The sequence below is a fragment of the Halictus rubicundus genome, chromosome 13 (genome assembly GCF_050948215.1).
Source record: "Halictus rubicundus isolate RS-2024b chromosome 13, iyHalRubi1_principal, whole genome shotgun sequence".
NCBI lineage: Eukaryota > Metazoa > Arthropoda > Insecta > Hymenoptera > Halictidae > Halictus > Halictus rubicundus.
In genome coordinates this window covers 7,617,883-7,633,313 of record NC_135161.1, presented here as the reverse complement: position 1 = coordinate 7,633,313, position 15,431 = coordinate 7,617,883, and the positions used below count along the sequence as shown (strand labels likewise).

Here is a 15,431-nt window from a genome sequence, read left to right as displayed (position 1 = left end):
TTATTTTTTAAGTCAGAGGAAATCATTGCATGTGAGAATAATTTTATATAAAATATTCACAATCATCTTCATTTATATTTCATTTTATATGTTGTTTCAGTTACAAAGTTTGAGTACACGAATGAAAAATTGAGAATGCTGCGACATCAATTAAGACGGGGAAAGCAATTGTACGTAGGAAATCATTTTATATGAAACATTGGTCGATTTCACGCGTTGCTTTTGCGGACAGGATGAATCGGATGATCCATGTCTGGCATGCATGGCGGATTCTTCTCGAAGTGTCGAATTTCTTCCATGCCTTTCTCAGCGATTTCCCATAACTCCGGATATTTTCTTTTAAAATTGTTGTACCATTTCTGTATGTGTGGCCATTGGTCCAATTTGAAATCGATTGCTTCGAGACACAGGGTGGCGGTGATCAGCGGGAAATCGGCGATAGTCAATGTGTCTGTCAAAAGAATTATTTGTTCATATATAATCGACTTATAAGTAATAGTCAGTAGACAGAAGTTGATGTAACTAGAGGTACTCACTTCCTGCAGCATATTCGAAATTCTCACGTTTCAGATACGTCTCGAAAGCGTCTAAAGCGATCGTAATTTTCTTCAGTCCCAAGGGAGTTCTTTCGTAATCGAAAAATATGGGAGCCATCTGCGAACAATGTTTAATAACAATAATATTTGCGCAAGATAAACTACTCGGTGAATTTTCACCGAAAAATTGTCAAACTTCGAACCGGTGTGATTTTTTGTTCTTAATTCCTTTTTTCAAGTTTTCCCCGTGCAATAAACCGGGCCTTGAATTAGTGCATATTTATTTATATTCGTTTATGTTTATTCCAGGCACGTACCACGTATTCGGAAATGTTGCGATAATACATGGCCAGATTGAAGCACAAACGATGATTGACAATTGCTCTTGCCTTTGCATCCTTTGGGTACAGTTTACCATCTTTATCGTACTTGTCTCCCAGATATTGCAAAATAGCATTGCTGATGCGTACATGCAAAAAGAAATTGCATAACATTAATTTGGACGTGTCGAGTATCAGAGAAATAAACAATTTTCTCAAAAATGATCTCCAACATAAAAAAAACCACAGTTTTAAATAATATGACATGAAAATAAATTGGGGAACTACTCTCAACAATTTTATAAAATAATCTATTACCAATATTTCCTGATTATCTTACTGATAATTTTATACAATTTCTGTGTCAATTGAGTAGCATATACTCTACAGAAAAGTACCTTTCTCCCATTACCAAGTCACCGTCTACCAAAACAGGTATTTCCTTTTGTGGATTTAACTGTAAAAGAATCACAGATATAATTAATTATTAATAATTATAAATTAATAATTAAGCTGGAGATTTTGAATCGTACGATAGACATACTTTCTCGTATTCCTTCGTCATGTGTTCGCCTTTGCCGAAATCAACGTCCACCAATTCATAATCGATGCCCAGAGCTTTCAATGCTTGGCGACATGCTAGGGACGGTGGTCCATCGGAAACGGCATAAAGCTTCATCTGTTGTAAGTTAAAATTAGAATATGCGTTAGTTTTAAATCGAATACAATAGAAACTTTATATATAATGCTTACTTGAAATACGAGGATTTTATTGTACTCGACTAGGAAAAACTTCTGTAACGTTCCTAACAAGACTGAGAATGCAGCGTCAACATACCGGACACATTATCCGAAGTTCCTTTCACTTCGATCCTCAAGGCTTTAATTGTGGCCTCGATTTCAATGCATAGTGCATGTACACTAGGGTGGACCTTAGCTATACCTGGTGAAATTTTTTTGCGTGATTTTTTTCACGCCTCCCCCTAAAATTGTGTCATTTAGTAAGAAAACAATTCCTGCAAAAGATTAAGTTGATCTGATAAGGGGAGGACGTGGTACATTGACGTTGAAGTTGCGAAAAACATAAATTTTATAGAAATGGGAATACTTGAAGGAAAGTCTTTCGATTATGACTAAACGTTCTTCTTGTGTAAAAATATTGACTATAATAGTACCAAAATGTAATATTTTCAATATAACAATTAACTAATTATCATGTCTTTGTAAATATATATGTTACATTTTATTGAAAGTGCCGATTCTTTTAGTTGTATTCTTTTAAAAATTTTTAAGTTTTGTTAGAAATAAAAGCTGCAATGTTGTTACCAACGTACTCGTGTACATTATTTGAAGTAACCACCATTTTTTTTATATCATTATCAGTGTCCCACGATCTGAAATACCGACATCGTTAACACCAACTAGATTTCTTACGCCCTCTACACTGACGAACGATAAATGTTGCAACTAGATCCACGAGAAGCTTAAAAAATCTGTGATTTTCTGTCGGTATTTCAGGTCGTTTGACACGGAACCCCATCTGATGGTGTAGTTGTATACCATCTTGTTGCTTTGTATATTGAGGTTAGGCCACTGTACCACATGGATGAAAGGTGAAACGTGTATTGTTAAAACTTGCTGTTGAATCTCTTCGAATAATTACATTTTCTTCTATAAAATATAAATATGTCTGTGCCTGAAAAAGTTCTGATGCGAAAGATCAAGAAAAGGGAGAAGAGGAAACTGCAGATACTGAAAGATCGAGAAGTACAAGCCCAAAATGGTAAACAGAAATTTCGTAGTTGACTTTTTGTTCTATCGAATGATTCGTTAAAGGAATTTCAATTAATATCTGATTATGCGTTGACAGAAGACGAAAGCGAAGTTCAAAATAACGCGGAAGACGATACGAAATTTTCGAATGGATTCGAACAACCTTCCACAAATGATGCTCCAAGAAATAGTAAGTGATAACAGTGGATCACTTATACCTAATAATCGATGGATGTTTTTAACAATTGCGTACACAATTCTATTTCAGAGAAGAGGAAGGAAGCGAAAGACAATGCGCCACCAAGCACAGACGATGAAAATATAAATACAGACACTGTAGATTGTAGGTTTAATGCAATTAGTCGTTAGTTAAATAGTGTAATATTGTGCATATACTTAATTCATTTTTGTTCACTATCAGTGCCTGGATCGGCATTAGGATTGGAGGTAACGAACGACACAAGTTTCAGTGTATTAAAAAAATCTGTGTGCGAGAACACTTTGAAAGCAATCCAAGAAATGGGTTTCTCAAACATGACTGAGATTCAAGCGAAAGCGATACCACCGTTATTGGAAGGCAGGGATTTAGTGGGTGCTGCTAAAACAGGATCGGGAAAGACTCTGGCATTTTTAATACCAGCTATCGAGCTGATTTATAAACTGAAATTTATGCCTCGTAATGGTATGTGAACAATGGAGACAACTGTAATTGTTTTCGGTTTATTTGAATGCATTGAACATTTACAGGCACGGGCTGTATTATCATATCTCCAACACGGGAATTGTCCATGCAAACTTTTGGAGTTTTAAAGGAGCTAATGAAGTATCACTATCACACATATGGTTTATTAATGGGTGGCGCGAACAGGCAAACAGAAGCTCAGAAACTTTCTAAAGGAGTCAACATTGTTGTAGCCACGCCTGGTAGATTGTTGGATCATTTGCAAAACACACCAGACTTTTTGTTCAAAAATCTCCAGTGTGTGGTTATCGACGAAGCCGATCGTATTTTGGATATCGGATTTGAAGAAGAGCTCAAGCAAATTATAAATATTTTACCAAGTTAGTTATCGTAGCAGAAGGATCAGGAGAATTGAAAGTTACTAGGAATGATTGAATTGTTTTATTTACAGAAAAAAGGCAAACGATGTTGTTCAGCGCTACGCAAACCAAGAAAACGGAAATGTTAACAACTCTGGCTCTGAGAAAAGAACCGGTGTACGTTGGCGTCGACGACGATAAAGAAAAAGCGACGGTCGAAGGTTTGGAACAGGGATACGTGGTTTGTCCTAGCGAGAAAAGATTATTACTGTTGTTCACTTTCCTGAAGAAAAATCGAAAGAAAAAAGTGATGGTCTTCTTCAGCTCTTGTATGTCGGTCAAATACCATCACGAGCTTCTGAACTATATCGATTTACCAGTATTAAGTATACACGTAAGTACATAAGAATGATCGATACACGTTGAAATGCAAGATGATTTTGTTATGCATTTTCTGTTTATTAGGGAAAACAAAAGCAAACGAAAAGAACGACAACGTTCTTCCAGTTTTGCAATGCGACTACCGGTATACTTCTTTGCACCGATGTAGCAGCGCGTGGTCTAGATATTCCTGCAGTTGACTGGATCGTTCAGTATGATCCACCGGATGATCCTAAGGTTAATTAGCCAAAAGTTAATCGATTTTAATTCTGCGATGGCACACTGTCTTATTGGACTACACTATAATCGTTCGAAAAATTCTATACAAAGTTTATAGAAGAATTTTTAAGACTACAACCGCAGAGTGCTTTTGCAGAGTTAATATTTGCAATGGGTGAAATATATTCCTGGAAATGACCAATTACATATAAATGCTATTTTAGGAATACATTCATCGGGTTGGTAGAACAGCTCGAGGAGAAGGCAGTAGTGGTCATGCGTTATTAATTTTGAGACCGGAAGAGCTCGGTTTTCTTCGCTATCTCAAACAAGCAAGGGTTCCAGTAAATGAATTCGATTTCTCGTGGAATAAAATTGCTGACATCCAGTTGCAGGTGAGCGTCTAATTTTTATTTTCGAACAAAGATAAGAAACTGGCTTCCGCAGCTCGCCGCTTATTCATAAATCGTTGATGCTTCTCTTTCAGTTGGAAAAGTTAATTTCGAAAAATTACTTTTTGAACATGTCGGCGAAAGAGGCATTTAAAGCATACGTGAGGGCGTACGACTCCCATCATTTAAAACAAATTTTTGATATTGAAACCTTGGATCTAGCGAAAGTTGCGAAATCCTTTGGTTTCCTTGTACCGCCGGCCATAGACTTGAGTATCCTTTTTTAAAAGAAATACATAAACAATTTAATAGCGAATTGTTTATCAAGGTTCGTATGTCTCGTAGAAATTTCTCGTTTTAATTCATATCGACGAGTTTAGAGTTTTCGATCTTCGTTAGTTCAATATGGCCGATAAGTGTTGCACAATGTTTTTGTATCTCGTGCCAAAGTTCGATAATTGTTGTGTCGTGTCAACGAGGTTCGAGAGTCCTGTAAATTTAAGTCTAATTATCCTTAACTTGATTTCGTCGTAGAAGTGGGAGTGAGCAAGAATTCACGACCTCGAAAGAGGTTAGCCGGAGGCGGTTATGGTTACTTAAAGGGTATGAATAATCCAGGCTCGGAGAAGCAATTGCATCGTACCAAAACTTTCCGTCAGAAAAAGTCGTCTGACAATCGACAGTTCGTTAGATAATTAGAACTTTCGCATGTTTAATAAATGAAAATCGTTTTAACACATCAATTGTACAGTACTTCCCACCAAGAATAAATTTACTACACGTCTATTCTCCCTAGAATCCTGTAATTGTTCTTATAATTAAGACAATACGGCCGAGGATAAATGTTAGTTTATCAAATAGCGAAATAATTAATACGTATTAAGAAAAATAATAGAAGTAAGGGAGAATGATGCATTTCCCTTCAAATATTCAGTTCAAATAGACCGCCATGAATTGCTACGATGACGCCATCTCGCGGCAAAGGTTTGAACCTAATTGGCAAGTTGTTTGAGCGTTTTGACGTAGATGGCGCTGCATGTGACTTAAATTCATTTTACACATTACGGAAATTGACTGTAATGAGAAATATTAATTCTTTATCTTCCTAAATCATTGATCCATTTTGCAATTTCATTGAATTTCTCGAAAATTCTTTTTGCAGTATTTCATGACATCATTACGATAATATATCGCGTAATAAATTTCTTCTGTATACTAGGATTATTACATATAATTACGAATAATACTTCACATTACATTCAGTCCCGAAATATTCCGAAAAATGTCCATTCAAGGTACGAATAAATATTATTCGTTATCTTTAACGATTCAAGTAAACTAATATAATTATTACACGCATAATGTATTCTAAATTACGTTTCGAAGGTATCCTGAGGCAAAGAAAATTCCGACTACTCGAACATTAGCTTAATATTATCCACGATCCCTAATGATCTATCGCCCACAATACCGATTGCCTAGATCTGACCACGAATAGATCGCCGCCAGTGGAAATCCAAAAGAGATAAATGAAGCACACAGAGTCATTAATCCAATCAAAGTTCAATCTGTCTTCAAAAATACCATTGTATACATAATTCGCCTGACAAGACAAACGTTTCTTCAACGTAACGTTTAATCACATAAATACCCTATTAACCCTTTAAGGACGTACGTCGCCATATTGACGGCATCAGGATAGTAGAGTTCCAGACGAATAATTTCATTATTTAAATAACAAAATATCAGTAATTTCCTTTATTCAAGAATTTTAATATACGAATACAATTCTCGGAGATAAATATTGTCGGAGATATATTAACTGATTTTAAAGAAAAAAAAATTGAATATCTCTGTTTTAATAATCATTAAGCTCTAAAAATACTTATAATTATTATAGACACAGTAATTGGTTCCACCACAGAAATTGATTTTAAAGAAAAAAATTGAATATCTCTGCATTAATAATCATTATGCTCCAAAAATACTTATAATTATTATAGGCACAGTAATTGGGACCCCCGCCCTAATGATGCATGGTCGAGGGACGGGTGTTAGGTGAATTTTTCGTGTTTGTTAGAAAAAGGTGTGCCACAGGCCGTCTGTTAATTGTAAAAACGTATCAAGACGACTACTTTATAGCACACGACACCTACGTTGCTTCTCTGTAGGACCATGTATGGCGCATGTTGTATGACGTCAACGCTATTTTACATTAACCAATATACGTGGGTAGACGCGTTGGATATGGCTCGAACGTAAATGTTCGTGGGAGAATACTAAGGCGAGAACCTATAGAATTCGTCGCAGCCTTCGATCACTGGCTTTCCGAGTTCCTATCAGCGACGTATGAAATAGATAATGTCCCGGCGACTGAAATTTCAAAGGATCGCATCGCCAAACATGGTCAAACCTCGCCCAAGCGGCGCACAGCCTCCAGCAACACTCTCGACAATTTATCTACCCGCAAAGATTCCCTCAAAAGAAGCAAAATCATCTTGCAAACGTAACTGGGCATTCTTCAACGATGAGAATTTTGGTGAGAAATTAATATTCAGCATTTTATTTCTATACAATAGAGAAAATTATAAACATATTATGTTCGTACAGAAAATTTGTCCGGAGACCTTTGCGAGAGTGCAGTCAGCGAATTCTTAGGCACGCGTAAATTGAAAGACAGTGCGAGGAGGTAATAACTATACCGGCGGAACGAACAGAAACGTTTAACCACGCGATACTCGCGACCCTAATTCTCCATCGCGATCTGATCGTTTCGAATCTCTGCTAGACAAACAATTCTACAATAATTTTACAGTTAAACTTTACTTCCTCCGTCTCTATTACTTAAAAAATATATATATATTTTAGTTTCCTTGCAGATCGATGAAAAATTTTGCTGAACTGTAATTGGGGGGGGGGGGTAGGATGACTTCCGTCGAGTTAGCAATCAATTTTTCCATTTATGCTCGTCGATCGAAGAATGTTTCAGGACCTTCGGCCGCGGCCTAACTTTTAATTGCAGTCGTTATGTTTTCGCGATGCACGGCGGAAGTTATTTCGGACCGGACCCGACGTGTTCGCGACCCGCGAACATATGGTTTTGCAACACCACATAGCCTAATTTTCAATTCGGCGACTTCTGTACACGCACGCCAAGTTTCGCGCGATTTCTTCCAGCCGTATTTTGCGCAACCGTCGAAATTTTCGGCTGATCCGAGCGAAATCGCTCGCCGAGGCTCGCGAACCTGGCCATTTCGAAAGAGCACAGCCGCGGCTGCGAACAGACAGAAGCTAACTACGACACAAAAGCCCACGGCGAAAAAAATAAAAGAACGTGCAACGAATGTGCACGTGGGTTTGATCGTTGCACCAACCACCGTTGCACCGGGATATTATTTCAACCGGCAGAAACGATTCCAGCTTCTAAAATGACTAAAATCGGGAAGTACTCTCGAATGTTCTAATTAACTGTTTTCAATGTGTCAACATTATTAAGGAGAGAAATAAATTTTTCTTTAACCCCTGCTTCCTGCAATCTATGCAGTTTTATTTTGCAGAAATATTCGCAGTCTATTTACAATTGTATAGAAAATGATCCTGGTAATTTTTCTAGAAAAGTTCCTACAGTATGTGCAATTTTATTTTGCATAAATATCCGCAGTCTAATTACAATTGTATAGAAAATGATCTTGGTAATTTTTCTAGAAAAGTTCCTACAGTATGTGCAATTTTATTTTGCATAAATATCCGCAGTCTAATTACAATTTTATAGAAAATGATCTTGGTAATTTTTCTAGAAAAGTTCCTACAGTCTATGTAATTTTATTTCGTATAAATATCCGCAGTCTAATTACGATTGTTTAGAAAATGATCCTGGTAATTTTTCTAGAAAAGTTCCTACAGTCTATGCAATTTTATTTTGTATAAATATCCGCAGTCTAATTACAATTGTCTAGAAAATGATCCTGGTAATTTTTCTAGGAAAGATCCTACAGTCTACGTAATTTTATTTTGTATAAATATCCGCAGTCTAATTACAATTGTCTAGAAAATGATCCTTGTAATATTTATAAAAAAGTTCCTGCTTCTTACAGTCTATGCAATTTTATTTTGTATAAATATCAGCAGTCTAATTACTATTGTATAGGAAATGATCCTTGTAATTTTCATAGAGAAGTTCCTGCTTCTTGCAGTCTATGCAGTTTTATTTTGCATAAATATCCGCAGTCTAATTACAATAGTATAGAAAATGATCTATATGTAATATTTCTAGAAAAGTTAGATGCTGGTTTGCAAGCCTGGTGGATTTAGTGTTGAAATCGTGCACAGTGTACAGTGTCTCATTCGTTGCAATAAGTTTCGAAAATGGCGTCTAAAAATAGTGTTTTATGCGAAGGATACTGAAAATAGTAGACCGAAGTACCAGCCTGAAATATGAAATTTTGAGTCATGCACTCGAATCATACGTCGCGATACTGCTTTTTCAGTGAACATTTACCGTCGAGAATTGTCGTGAATATATTAATTCTGTAACGTTTAAAATTGTAGCTCCTCGATGTCGAAATTTGCATCGATCGACATTACAAACTGTGTATCGCGCGGAGAAAGAGCGCGGTTTTGCTGAATAAATGGCGGACGGTGTGCAACCGGTTATTGTATGCATTGAAGTTTAATTATCCTTCGATGCCTACTTCTAATTTGTAACGCGATACCTTCGTCCGCGGGGAAATAAAACTAGGTAAAATCATTAATTATACATTCTGAAGCACGCTGCTTCCAGATCACAACAGAATTGATCATGCTGCGTAGAGACTGGCAAAGACAGAGAAAGAGAGAGGGACAGTTGTAAACGATTTGCCAATATTTTCAGCTCGAGCAGAAATATCATCGAAAATTGCCATTCTCGCGCGCAATCGACAGCCGAGTAATTTCGAATACTAGCATTAACCGTGGAATTAACGAGCAAAAAGAAAGAACCAATTGTATTGTAACCTCTCGCTTATTGAGAGGAAAGCGCGATTACAAAACGAACAGAAGGCGATCGAACACTGTAACACGTATGAATACGTATGCATAAATACGTATCTGTTGTGTCTCGTAGCCGTTTTCTTTTTGCTTGTTTCGTTCAAGACGATATTGTTATCTTTCTCTGTTGGTGCGCGCGATACAGTTGGCCCGATTGCACAACAATAACGCTGAAAATAAAACGAAGAACATCGCTCCCGGCTAAAACGAAAAAATCGATTGTTATCCGATAATTGGGAATATTTATATTGCGAGAATCGGTCGGAAATAGAATCGATATTACTCATCGGCGTTCGCCGAATTTGGGAACGCGGATTTCGCGATGATATCGCGAAAAGAAATCTCTCCTCTCTCGGCTCGTGTTCGTTAAACAAGCACGTCCACGGAAGACGCACAGTCCTCGCGAAAAGATGAATTTCCGAAACGCCTTGCTCGTTTTTTCTGCGACTGATCAACCCGACGGCGACGTCGTCCTCCCCCGGCGGACCGTCGTTTCTTGTTTATTTATAAGCTTCCGCGGACAATGGCGAATCCTAACGACGTCTTTGTTAATAAGTACGAGCCGTTAGGATTCGTCGAGCGTCGCCGTTACAATTCGCGACTCGTTTGAAAAGGATCTCCGTAGGCTCGCGCCGTGCTACCGGTGCAAATATAAATCATTACAATTGCACGTAAAACGCATTATTCAAATTTATTGCAACATCGCCGGCGCGCATAAGCAAAGAACCGACGGAGATGCGGTCGCTTTATTAGCGGGCGAACCGAGAGATTTATCAAGTCGCGAATTAGTTGCGTTCGGACGTATTTATTGCATTTTCGCGTTAAATGTCCGCCGCTCTTGACGGGGATCGGTTTGATCGCACCTGTACGATCTCCGTACAATATATTCTATTCAACGTGTGCCGAGTGATTCATTCCGTTGTTGTGCAGATATACTAAAATTCGTTCGTCCATTCCAAGTTTTTGCTGGAATTTATACAAATATTTACACAACCTCCAGTACAATGGAATATTATAAAAATATTTATACAACCTCGACCAGTGCGATTTTTAACAAAACCGCCAGGTTGGTCACCGCGCCAAGGTCTTCGATTGCAAAATGAAAATAGCGAAATAGGTCAATGTCAGAACGGGTATTCGGCCAAGCTGGGAACAATCGCGAACGCTAGAATGTTAAAACGAAAAGAAAGAAATAATAATTACGTTAATTACAGTGAATTGAAACGTTTACTCTGTAAACGGCACAGATGAGAACGTGTCGTGCCTGTCTTTACATAATCTATATAGAAGCGGACGCGTCTTAGAAAGCGTCGGTGAACGGTGTAAACAATATTGCGCGGTTGCAGCGCAATAGATCGTGCCCTCGGGCAGCATCCTCGATACGCTTGCGTTAGTTTCGTGGATTCCGGGGGAGCGTTCGGTTAGTGGATCAGGGTGGAACGGATCGCGGTTCGGGGTGTCTAAAATTGTAAGATGCAGGGCACGGCGTTGGTCGGGCGCGTCCCTGAATTATCCAACTTGTATGCGACGATGGTATGGCGTGTACCTCAGTATTCGCGCGTACGCGCAGAGGCCGTATATGGTAGTGGGCGGTAGAAGCGCGCCGATAGAGGCACGCAAGAACTAATACGTGGGAGGCGCATGCGCAGATCGAAAGCTGCGCGCCGCGTTACACTCGCCGGCTCGTTCGGGTTGCTTGTCGCGGCACATGCACGGGCGGTGCAGTACAGCCGAGAATCCCGCAGCGCGTGTTTGTTTTTAATATTCGCGATCGACGATCGAAAACTATAGATCATTTTCCTCGACAATAGCAAAATTATCCGACTCGTGAGAGAGGCCTGTACCCTCTCTATATTTTTCTCTCCCTCTCTTTCTCTCTCTCTCTCTCTCTTTTCTTCTTCTTCTTCTCTATTTCTCATTCTTTCTTGTCTGTCTCTTCACTTCTTCTCTTCTCTCCTTCTCAGTTGTCTAATTCTTCTGTGTTTCCCTGTTTGTTTTTTCCGTTTTTTCTCTCCTCACTCTCTCTCTCTCTCTCTTTCTCTCTTTTTCTTTCTCTCTTTCTCTATCCCCCTTCTCTTCTTCCCCATCCTCCTCTCCTCTTCCCTCTCTCCTGCTCTCTTACCAGTCCTTTCTGTTTCTGTCTCTCCTACATTTCTCGCACTTCCTCTCTCATTCTGTCCCCCTACTCTCTTCATCCCTCTTCTCCTACTTCTCCTGATCGTCGTTCTCCACCTCCTACTCCTCCTCGCCGTCACACATAGTATACTGACTCCGCTATTTCTAAAAACGTAACGCAATCGTGGCGACGTATGCGAGGAGCGCGCCAGAGAGAAACCACGAGTGAGGAGGCGCGACGTACGAATATATATACATACATATATATATATATATATATATATATACACATATATATCGAGAGTTATACTATCGAGAAATTGTGCGAGTACACGGGTTATCGAAGTGAATAATATTGCACGGTAGTGAAGAACCGGAGAAGGATCGACGTAAACGTATTGTGCCGAGAACTGAACGTGAAAACAGCCCAAGAGTTGTATTGGATTTTAATCGCAACGCCGTTTCCCTCTTGCAAACCTACTCTCTCACTCTCTCTCTCTCTCTCTCTCTCTGTTTTTCTCTTTCTTTTTCTCTATCTTATATATATATAAATATATATATATATATATATATCCCACTGTCTTTCTTCTCGTCTCTCCCCGCCCCCCACCCCCCGATTTGCGAGAAAATATTTTTGGATTATCTCCAACAATCTACTATTTTTCACGTGACCGCCATAGGAGTAATCAAGTAATTGCAATGTGTGATAATACTAACACGACGACGCAGAGTATAGCGGACTACTTGTCACAGTTACTAAAAGACAGAAAGCAGTTAGCTGCTTTCCCTAATGTCTTCATACATGTAGAGCGCCTACTAGACGAAGGTAAGCAACCATTAATCCACTAATATCTCTCTATCTATCTCTGTATAATTTATCTTCGAGTAGTGCATCTGACTTGGTTCCGTGACACGCCTTAGCGTAGTTTGCATGATTAACGCCTATATAGAGACGCATCTGAGTACATACTTCGGTTCGAGCATGTCTCTTCTCTATGACCGCGAAACTTTCGCCACAGTTCGTGGAGATCGCAAGAGTCGACATACGCACTCACGCATACACGCATACCGCCTGTCCGCAACTCTCGTGCGCGCGCGAGAGCGGTGCCAGTGAGAAAAAGGGAACGAAACAGAAACGGAACGTTAAGGAATACCGTGTGTATGTGTATGAGAGAGAGAGAGAGAGTGTGTGTGTGTGTGTGTGTGTGTCTGCGCTGGTATCACGACGCGAGAGGAGATCTCTCTCTCGTGTTGCCTCGTAGTTTCCCATAATCGGCAACGGACCTGCTTCGAACCAGCCGTGTGTGTCTGTTCGACTCTCCGGTCTGTCTGTATCTGTTTGTTTGCGCGTGTGTGTGTGCCTCCCCGGTACATGTCACGTGCGTCCCAGCGCCCGCTCTCTTCTTCCGTTCAGGTTGTTTCATATTTTGCGAAATTTTCCGGCTCAACGGACGTTTGTAGTAAGTCGAACGCAACAACCATAATTCTCGTGATGATCTGTCGGTTCGGATACAATCCGCCACAAAATGATCGCGTACCGTCGCGTCGCTTTCCTCGATCACTATGCGTATCCTACAGGAACTAAGAACCCAATTACCGTGCCTACATTTTTGTACTTATTTTTAGATTATTAATGAATATTAAAAGAGAGATATGTAACATATATTAACTGATTTTAGTGAAAAAAATTTAATACCTCTTTTTTTAATATTAATTGTGCTTTAAAGATAAGTATAATTAATGTAGGCACAGTAATTGGCTCTTACCCTATTTTGTATAATTCCGAGACGGCTTACCGTATCTTCAACTCGCGAAGACACGGTTAACTGTCTCGGACATCTCCTCCGTGCCATTTACACAGACCTCTGCGAATGTCGTTTACATAGAGCGATTCTTCATTTTCGACGAAGTATCGGAAGAGGTATCGAGTATCGAAGCTGTCGAATTGTTTACACATTTCGGTTTCGTGTACCGAGGGTCAAACCACGTACAACGCATTATCAAGTTATTGACAAAATTAACGTGAATGGTCACTCTGGTGTGGGCAGAGTCACTTTCTCGGTAGAGGGCGAGGGGCCATTATTTACGTTGTTTTCCAGGAATTGCGTCTGTGCGAGAGAATGATAGTGTCGAAGAGACAGCGAACAGACAACATTGAGAATAATTATCGTGTTCCAGTAACCGCAGTTCGAAACCATTTAATATTAAACGTACTCGACGCTGCGTGTACGTGCATTCAAAGTTAAACGACCCTGAATATTACGGCAAAAAGTAACGTAAACACGACGTAATTGACATGATTGACGTACGATGTCGATTTTGATTAAATGTAGAGTTTCACGGTTACTGAACGCAACATTTATTATTTATCTTCCGAATAAATTCAGTGACTTTGCCTGCATTCTGCCGTAACTTCGGTTCAAAATCGAGCCTCTTCCCGCCATTTATGTTCCATGGCATTAACCTTAATGTATAAGACGTACAACATAACCCTGAGAAACTGCGCGGAACACGACGGTGTACAACAAAAAACGCATTGTTTTCGCCGGGGAAAAAACCTTGAAAAAAGTGGCCCCGCAAGCTTCGAAATGGTATGTTTACATTGTTATTTATTTTTCTATCGTTTCGCCGTTTTATCGCGAAAATAATTTCATTGATCGCTTGATCCTTCCGGTGTCGAGCCACGAAATACCTTCGGAAAGAGTTCCTTCGAAGATGGTCGAATGAATTAGCATGTGCGATGCATACCAAATCATTGCATTGTGAAATCACCGTGTGGACAATGTAAAATTATTGTGCAACTCGTTTTCGGGAAAACGTTCGTTGGACGTTTTATCATTTTGTGGTGAAGGAGGAAGCAAGATACGATTCGAAAACAGCCATAGTCGTGGACGGGGGACTGTCAGCGTAAAGATATCGTGTACAATTGCCATTTATGTTACAGAAATATTACATTTTCTTCATTAATTCAGTTAATATCTTATATATCTCTTTTTTAGTATTCATTATGCTTCGAAACTGTGTATAATTAATGTAGGCACAGTAATCGGTACCCCCGCTGTAATTGGGTCCCTAACCCTAGCAAAGATTTGATATTTCGTTCTTGTTTCGTGTTCCTCGAGCGTGTGCTCGTGATGGCGGGAACCATTTTGGTCGACGCGTCGTCTATTTTCGGAATATTTGCACCGACGCAACCAAGCCGTTTCGCGTTTGCGAATAAAAATTCGCGTTGCACGGATTTATTCGCGTTTTCGTGGACAATGGATCTTACGTAAAAAAAGGGGGAGGGGAGGGGAGGGGGAAAGTATTGCGCGACGAACAGATGAAAATTGGTTAGAGCTGTTGGTGGCTCGTGTTGCAACGCGTCGGCACGTGTACAGTGTATGCGTTCTGATTAATTGATGGCTGCGATTAGACAATTTTATAATGAGATTTCGGCGAGCCACGAACGTACGAATATTTTTGGGCGCCACTGCTCTCTGTAATTGCTTGCGCGTTCCGGGGGGTCCGCATATGCTTTCATAATTTATAACTTGTTGGTGCATGTGCCGTTCTCGAATTGGTTTATTCAATGCTTCTCGCGCGGTCCGTAGTGCAGTCGCAATTACCGTGGGGCTGCCTATATTAAT

At 39.5% G+C, this 15,431-nt stretch overlaps 3 protein-coding genes across 17 annotated transcripts in view; 2 read left to right on the top strand and 1 right to left on the bottom strand.

Annotated features, from left to right (window-relative positions):
* Positions 1 to 53: 53 nt before the first annotated feature.
* Gfzf (GST-containing FLYWCH zinc-finger protein) lies at positions 54 to 1,884 on the bottom strand. The gene is made up of 6 exons (XM_076799609.1): positions 1,610 to 1,884; positions 1,401 to 1,535; positions 1,255 to 1,313; positions 854 to 995; positions 537 to 654; positions 54 to 451 (listed from the first exon to the last, which is right to left on the bottom strand). The coding sequence occupies exons 2-6, from the start codon at positions 1,533 to 1,535 to the stop codon at positions 210 to 212; spliced, it is 696 nt and encodes a 231-aa protein (XP_076655724.1). The 5' UTR covers positions 1,610 to 1,884; the 3' UTR covers positions 54 to 209.
* Positions 1,885 to 2,423: 539 nt separating this feature from the next.
* On the top strand, positions 2,424 to 5,460 carry Pit (probable ATP-dependent RNA helicase pitchoune). The gene is made up of 10 exons (XM_076798942.1): positions 2,424 to 2,639; positions 2,727 to 2,819; positions 2,898 to 2,972; positions 3,051 to 3,311; positions 3,377 to 3,691; positions 3,763 to 4,064; positions 4,136 to 4,288; positions 4,495 to 4,665; positions 4,758 to 4,935; positions 5,197 to 5,460. The coding sequence occupies exons 1-10, from the start codon at positions 2,543 to 2,545 to the stop codon at positions 5,355 to 5,357; spliced, it is 1,806 nt and encodes a 601-aa protein (XP_076655057.1). The 5' UTR covers positions 2,424 to 2,542; the 3' UTR covers positions 5,358 to 5,460.
* Positions 5,461 to 11,270: 5,810 nt separating this feature from the next.
* The window catches only part of How (protein held out wings), a 50,085-nt gene continuing 45,924 nt past the window's right edge, over positions 11,271 to 15,431 (top strand). For 4 of the 15 annotated variants that reach the window (XM_076798832.1, XM_076798829.1, XM_076798833.1 and 1 more), the window contains exon 1: positions 11,277 to 12,628. In XM_076798832.1, the coding sequence (XP_076654947.1) occupies positions 12,502 to 12,628 (127 nt within the window). In that variant the 5' untranslated portion in view covers positions 11,277 to 12,501. Of the gene's footprint in view, positions 12,629 to 15,431 lie in introns of all 15 variants that reach the window. The other 11 variants (XM_076798825.1, XM_076798821.1, XM_076798820.1 and 8 more) reach the window with 7 other exon arrangements.

Excerpts from the sequence above, each read along its gene's own strand:
- Gfzf (XM_076799609.1), bottom strand. The coding sequence starts at position 1,535 with ATGAAGCTTTATGCCGTTTCCGATGGACCACCGTCCCTAGCATGTCGC. Across the intron at positions 996-1,254 it reads GACTTGGTAATGGGAGAAAG|CAATGCTATTTTGCAATATC; the intron begins GTACTTTTCTGT and ends TGTACGCATCAG. Across the intron at positions 655-853 it reads GCAACATTTCCGAATACGTG|ATGGCTCCCATATTTTTCGA; the intron begins GTACGTGCCTGG and ends CATTGTTCGCAG.
- Pit (XM_076798942.1), top strand. The coding sequence starts at position 2,543 with ATGTCTGTGCCTGAAAAAGTTCTGATGCGAAAGATCAAGAAAAGGGAG. Across the intron at positions 2,973-3,050 it reads AAATACAGACACTGTAGATT|TGCCTGGATCGGCATTAGGA; the intron begins GTAGGTTTAATG and ends GTTCACTATCAG. Across the intron at positions 4,666-4,757 it reads TTGCTGACATCCAGTTGCAG|TTGGAAAAGTTAATTTCGAA; the intron begins GTGAGCGTCTAA and ends CTTCTCTTTCAG.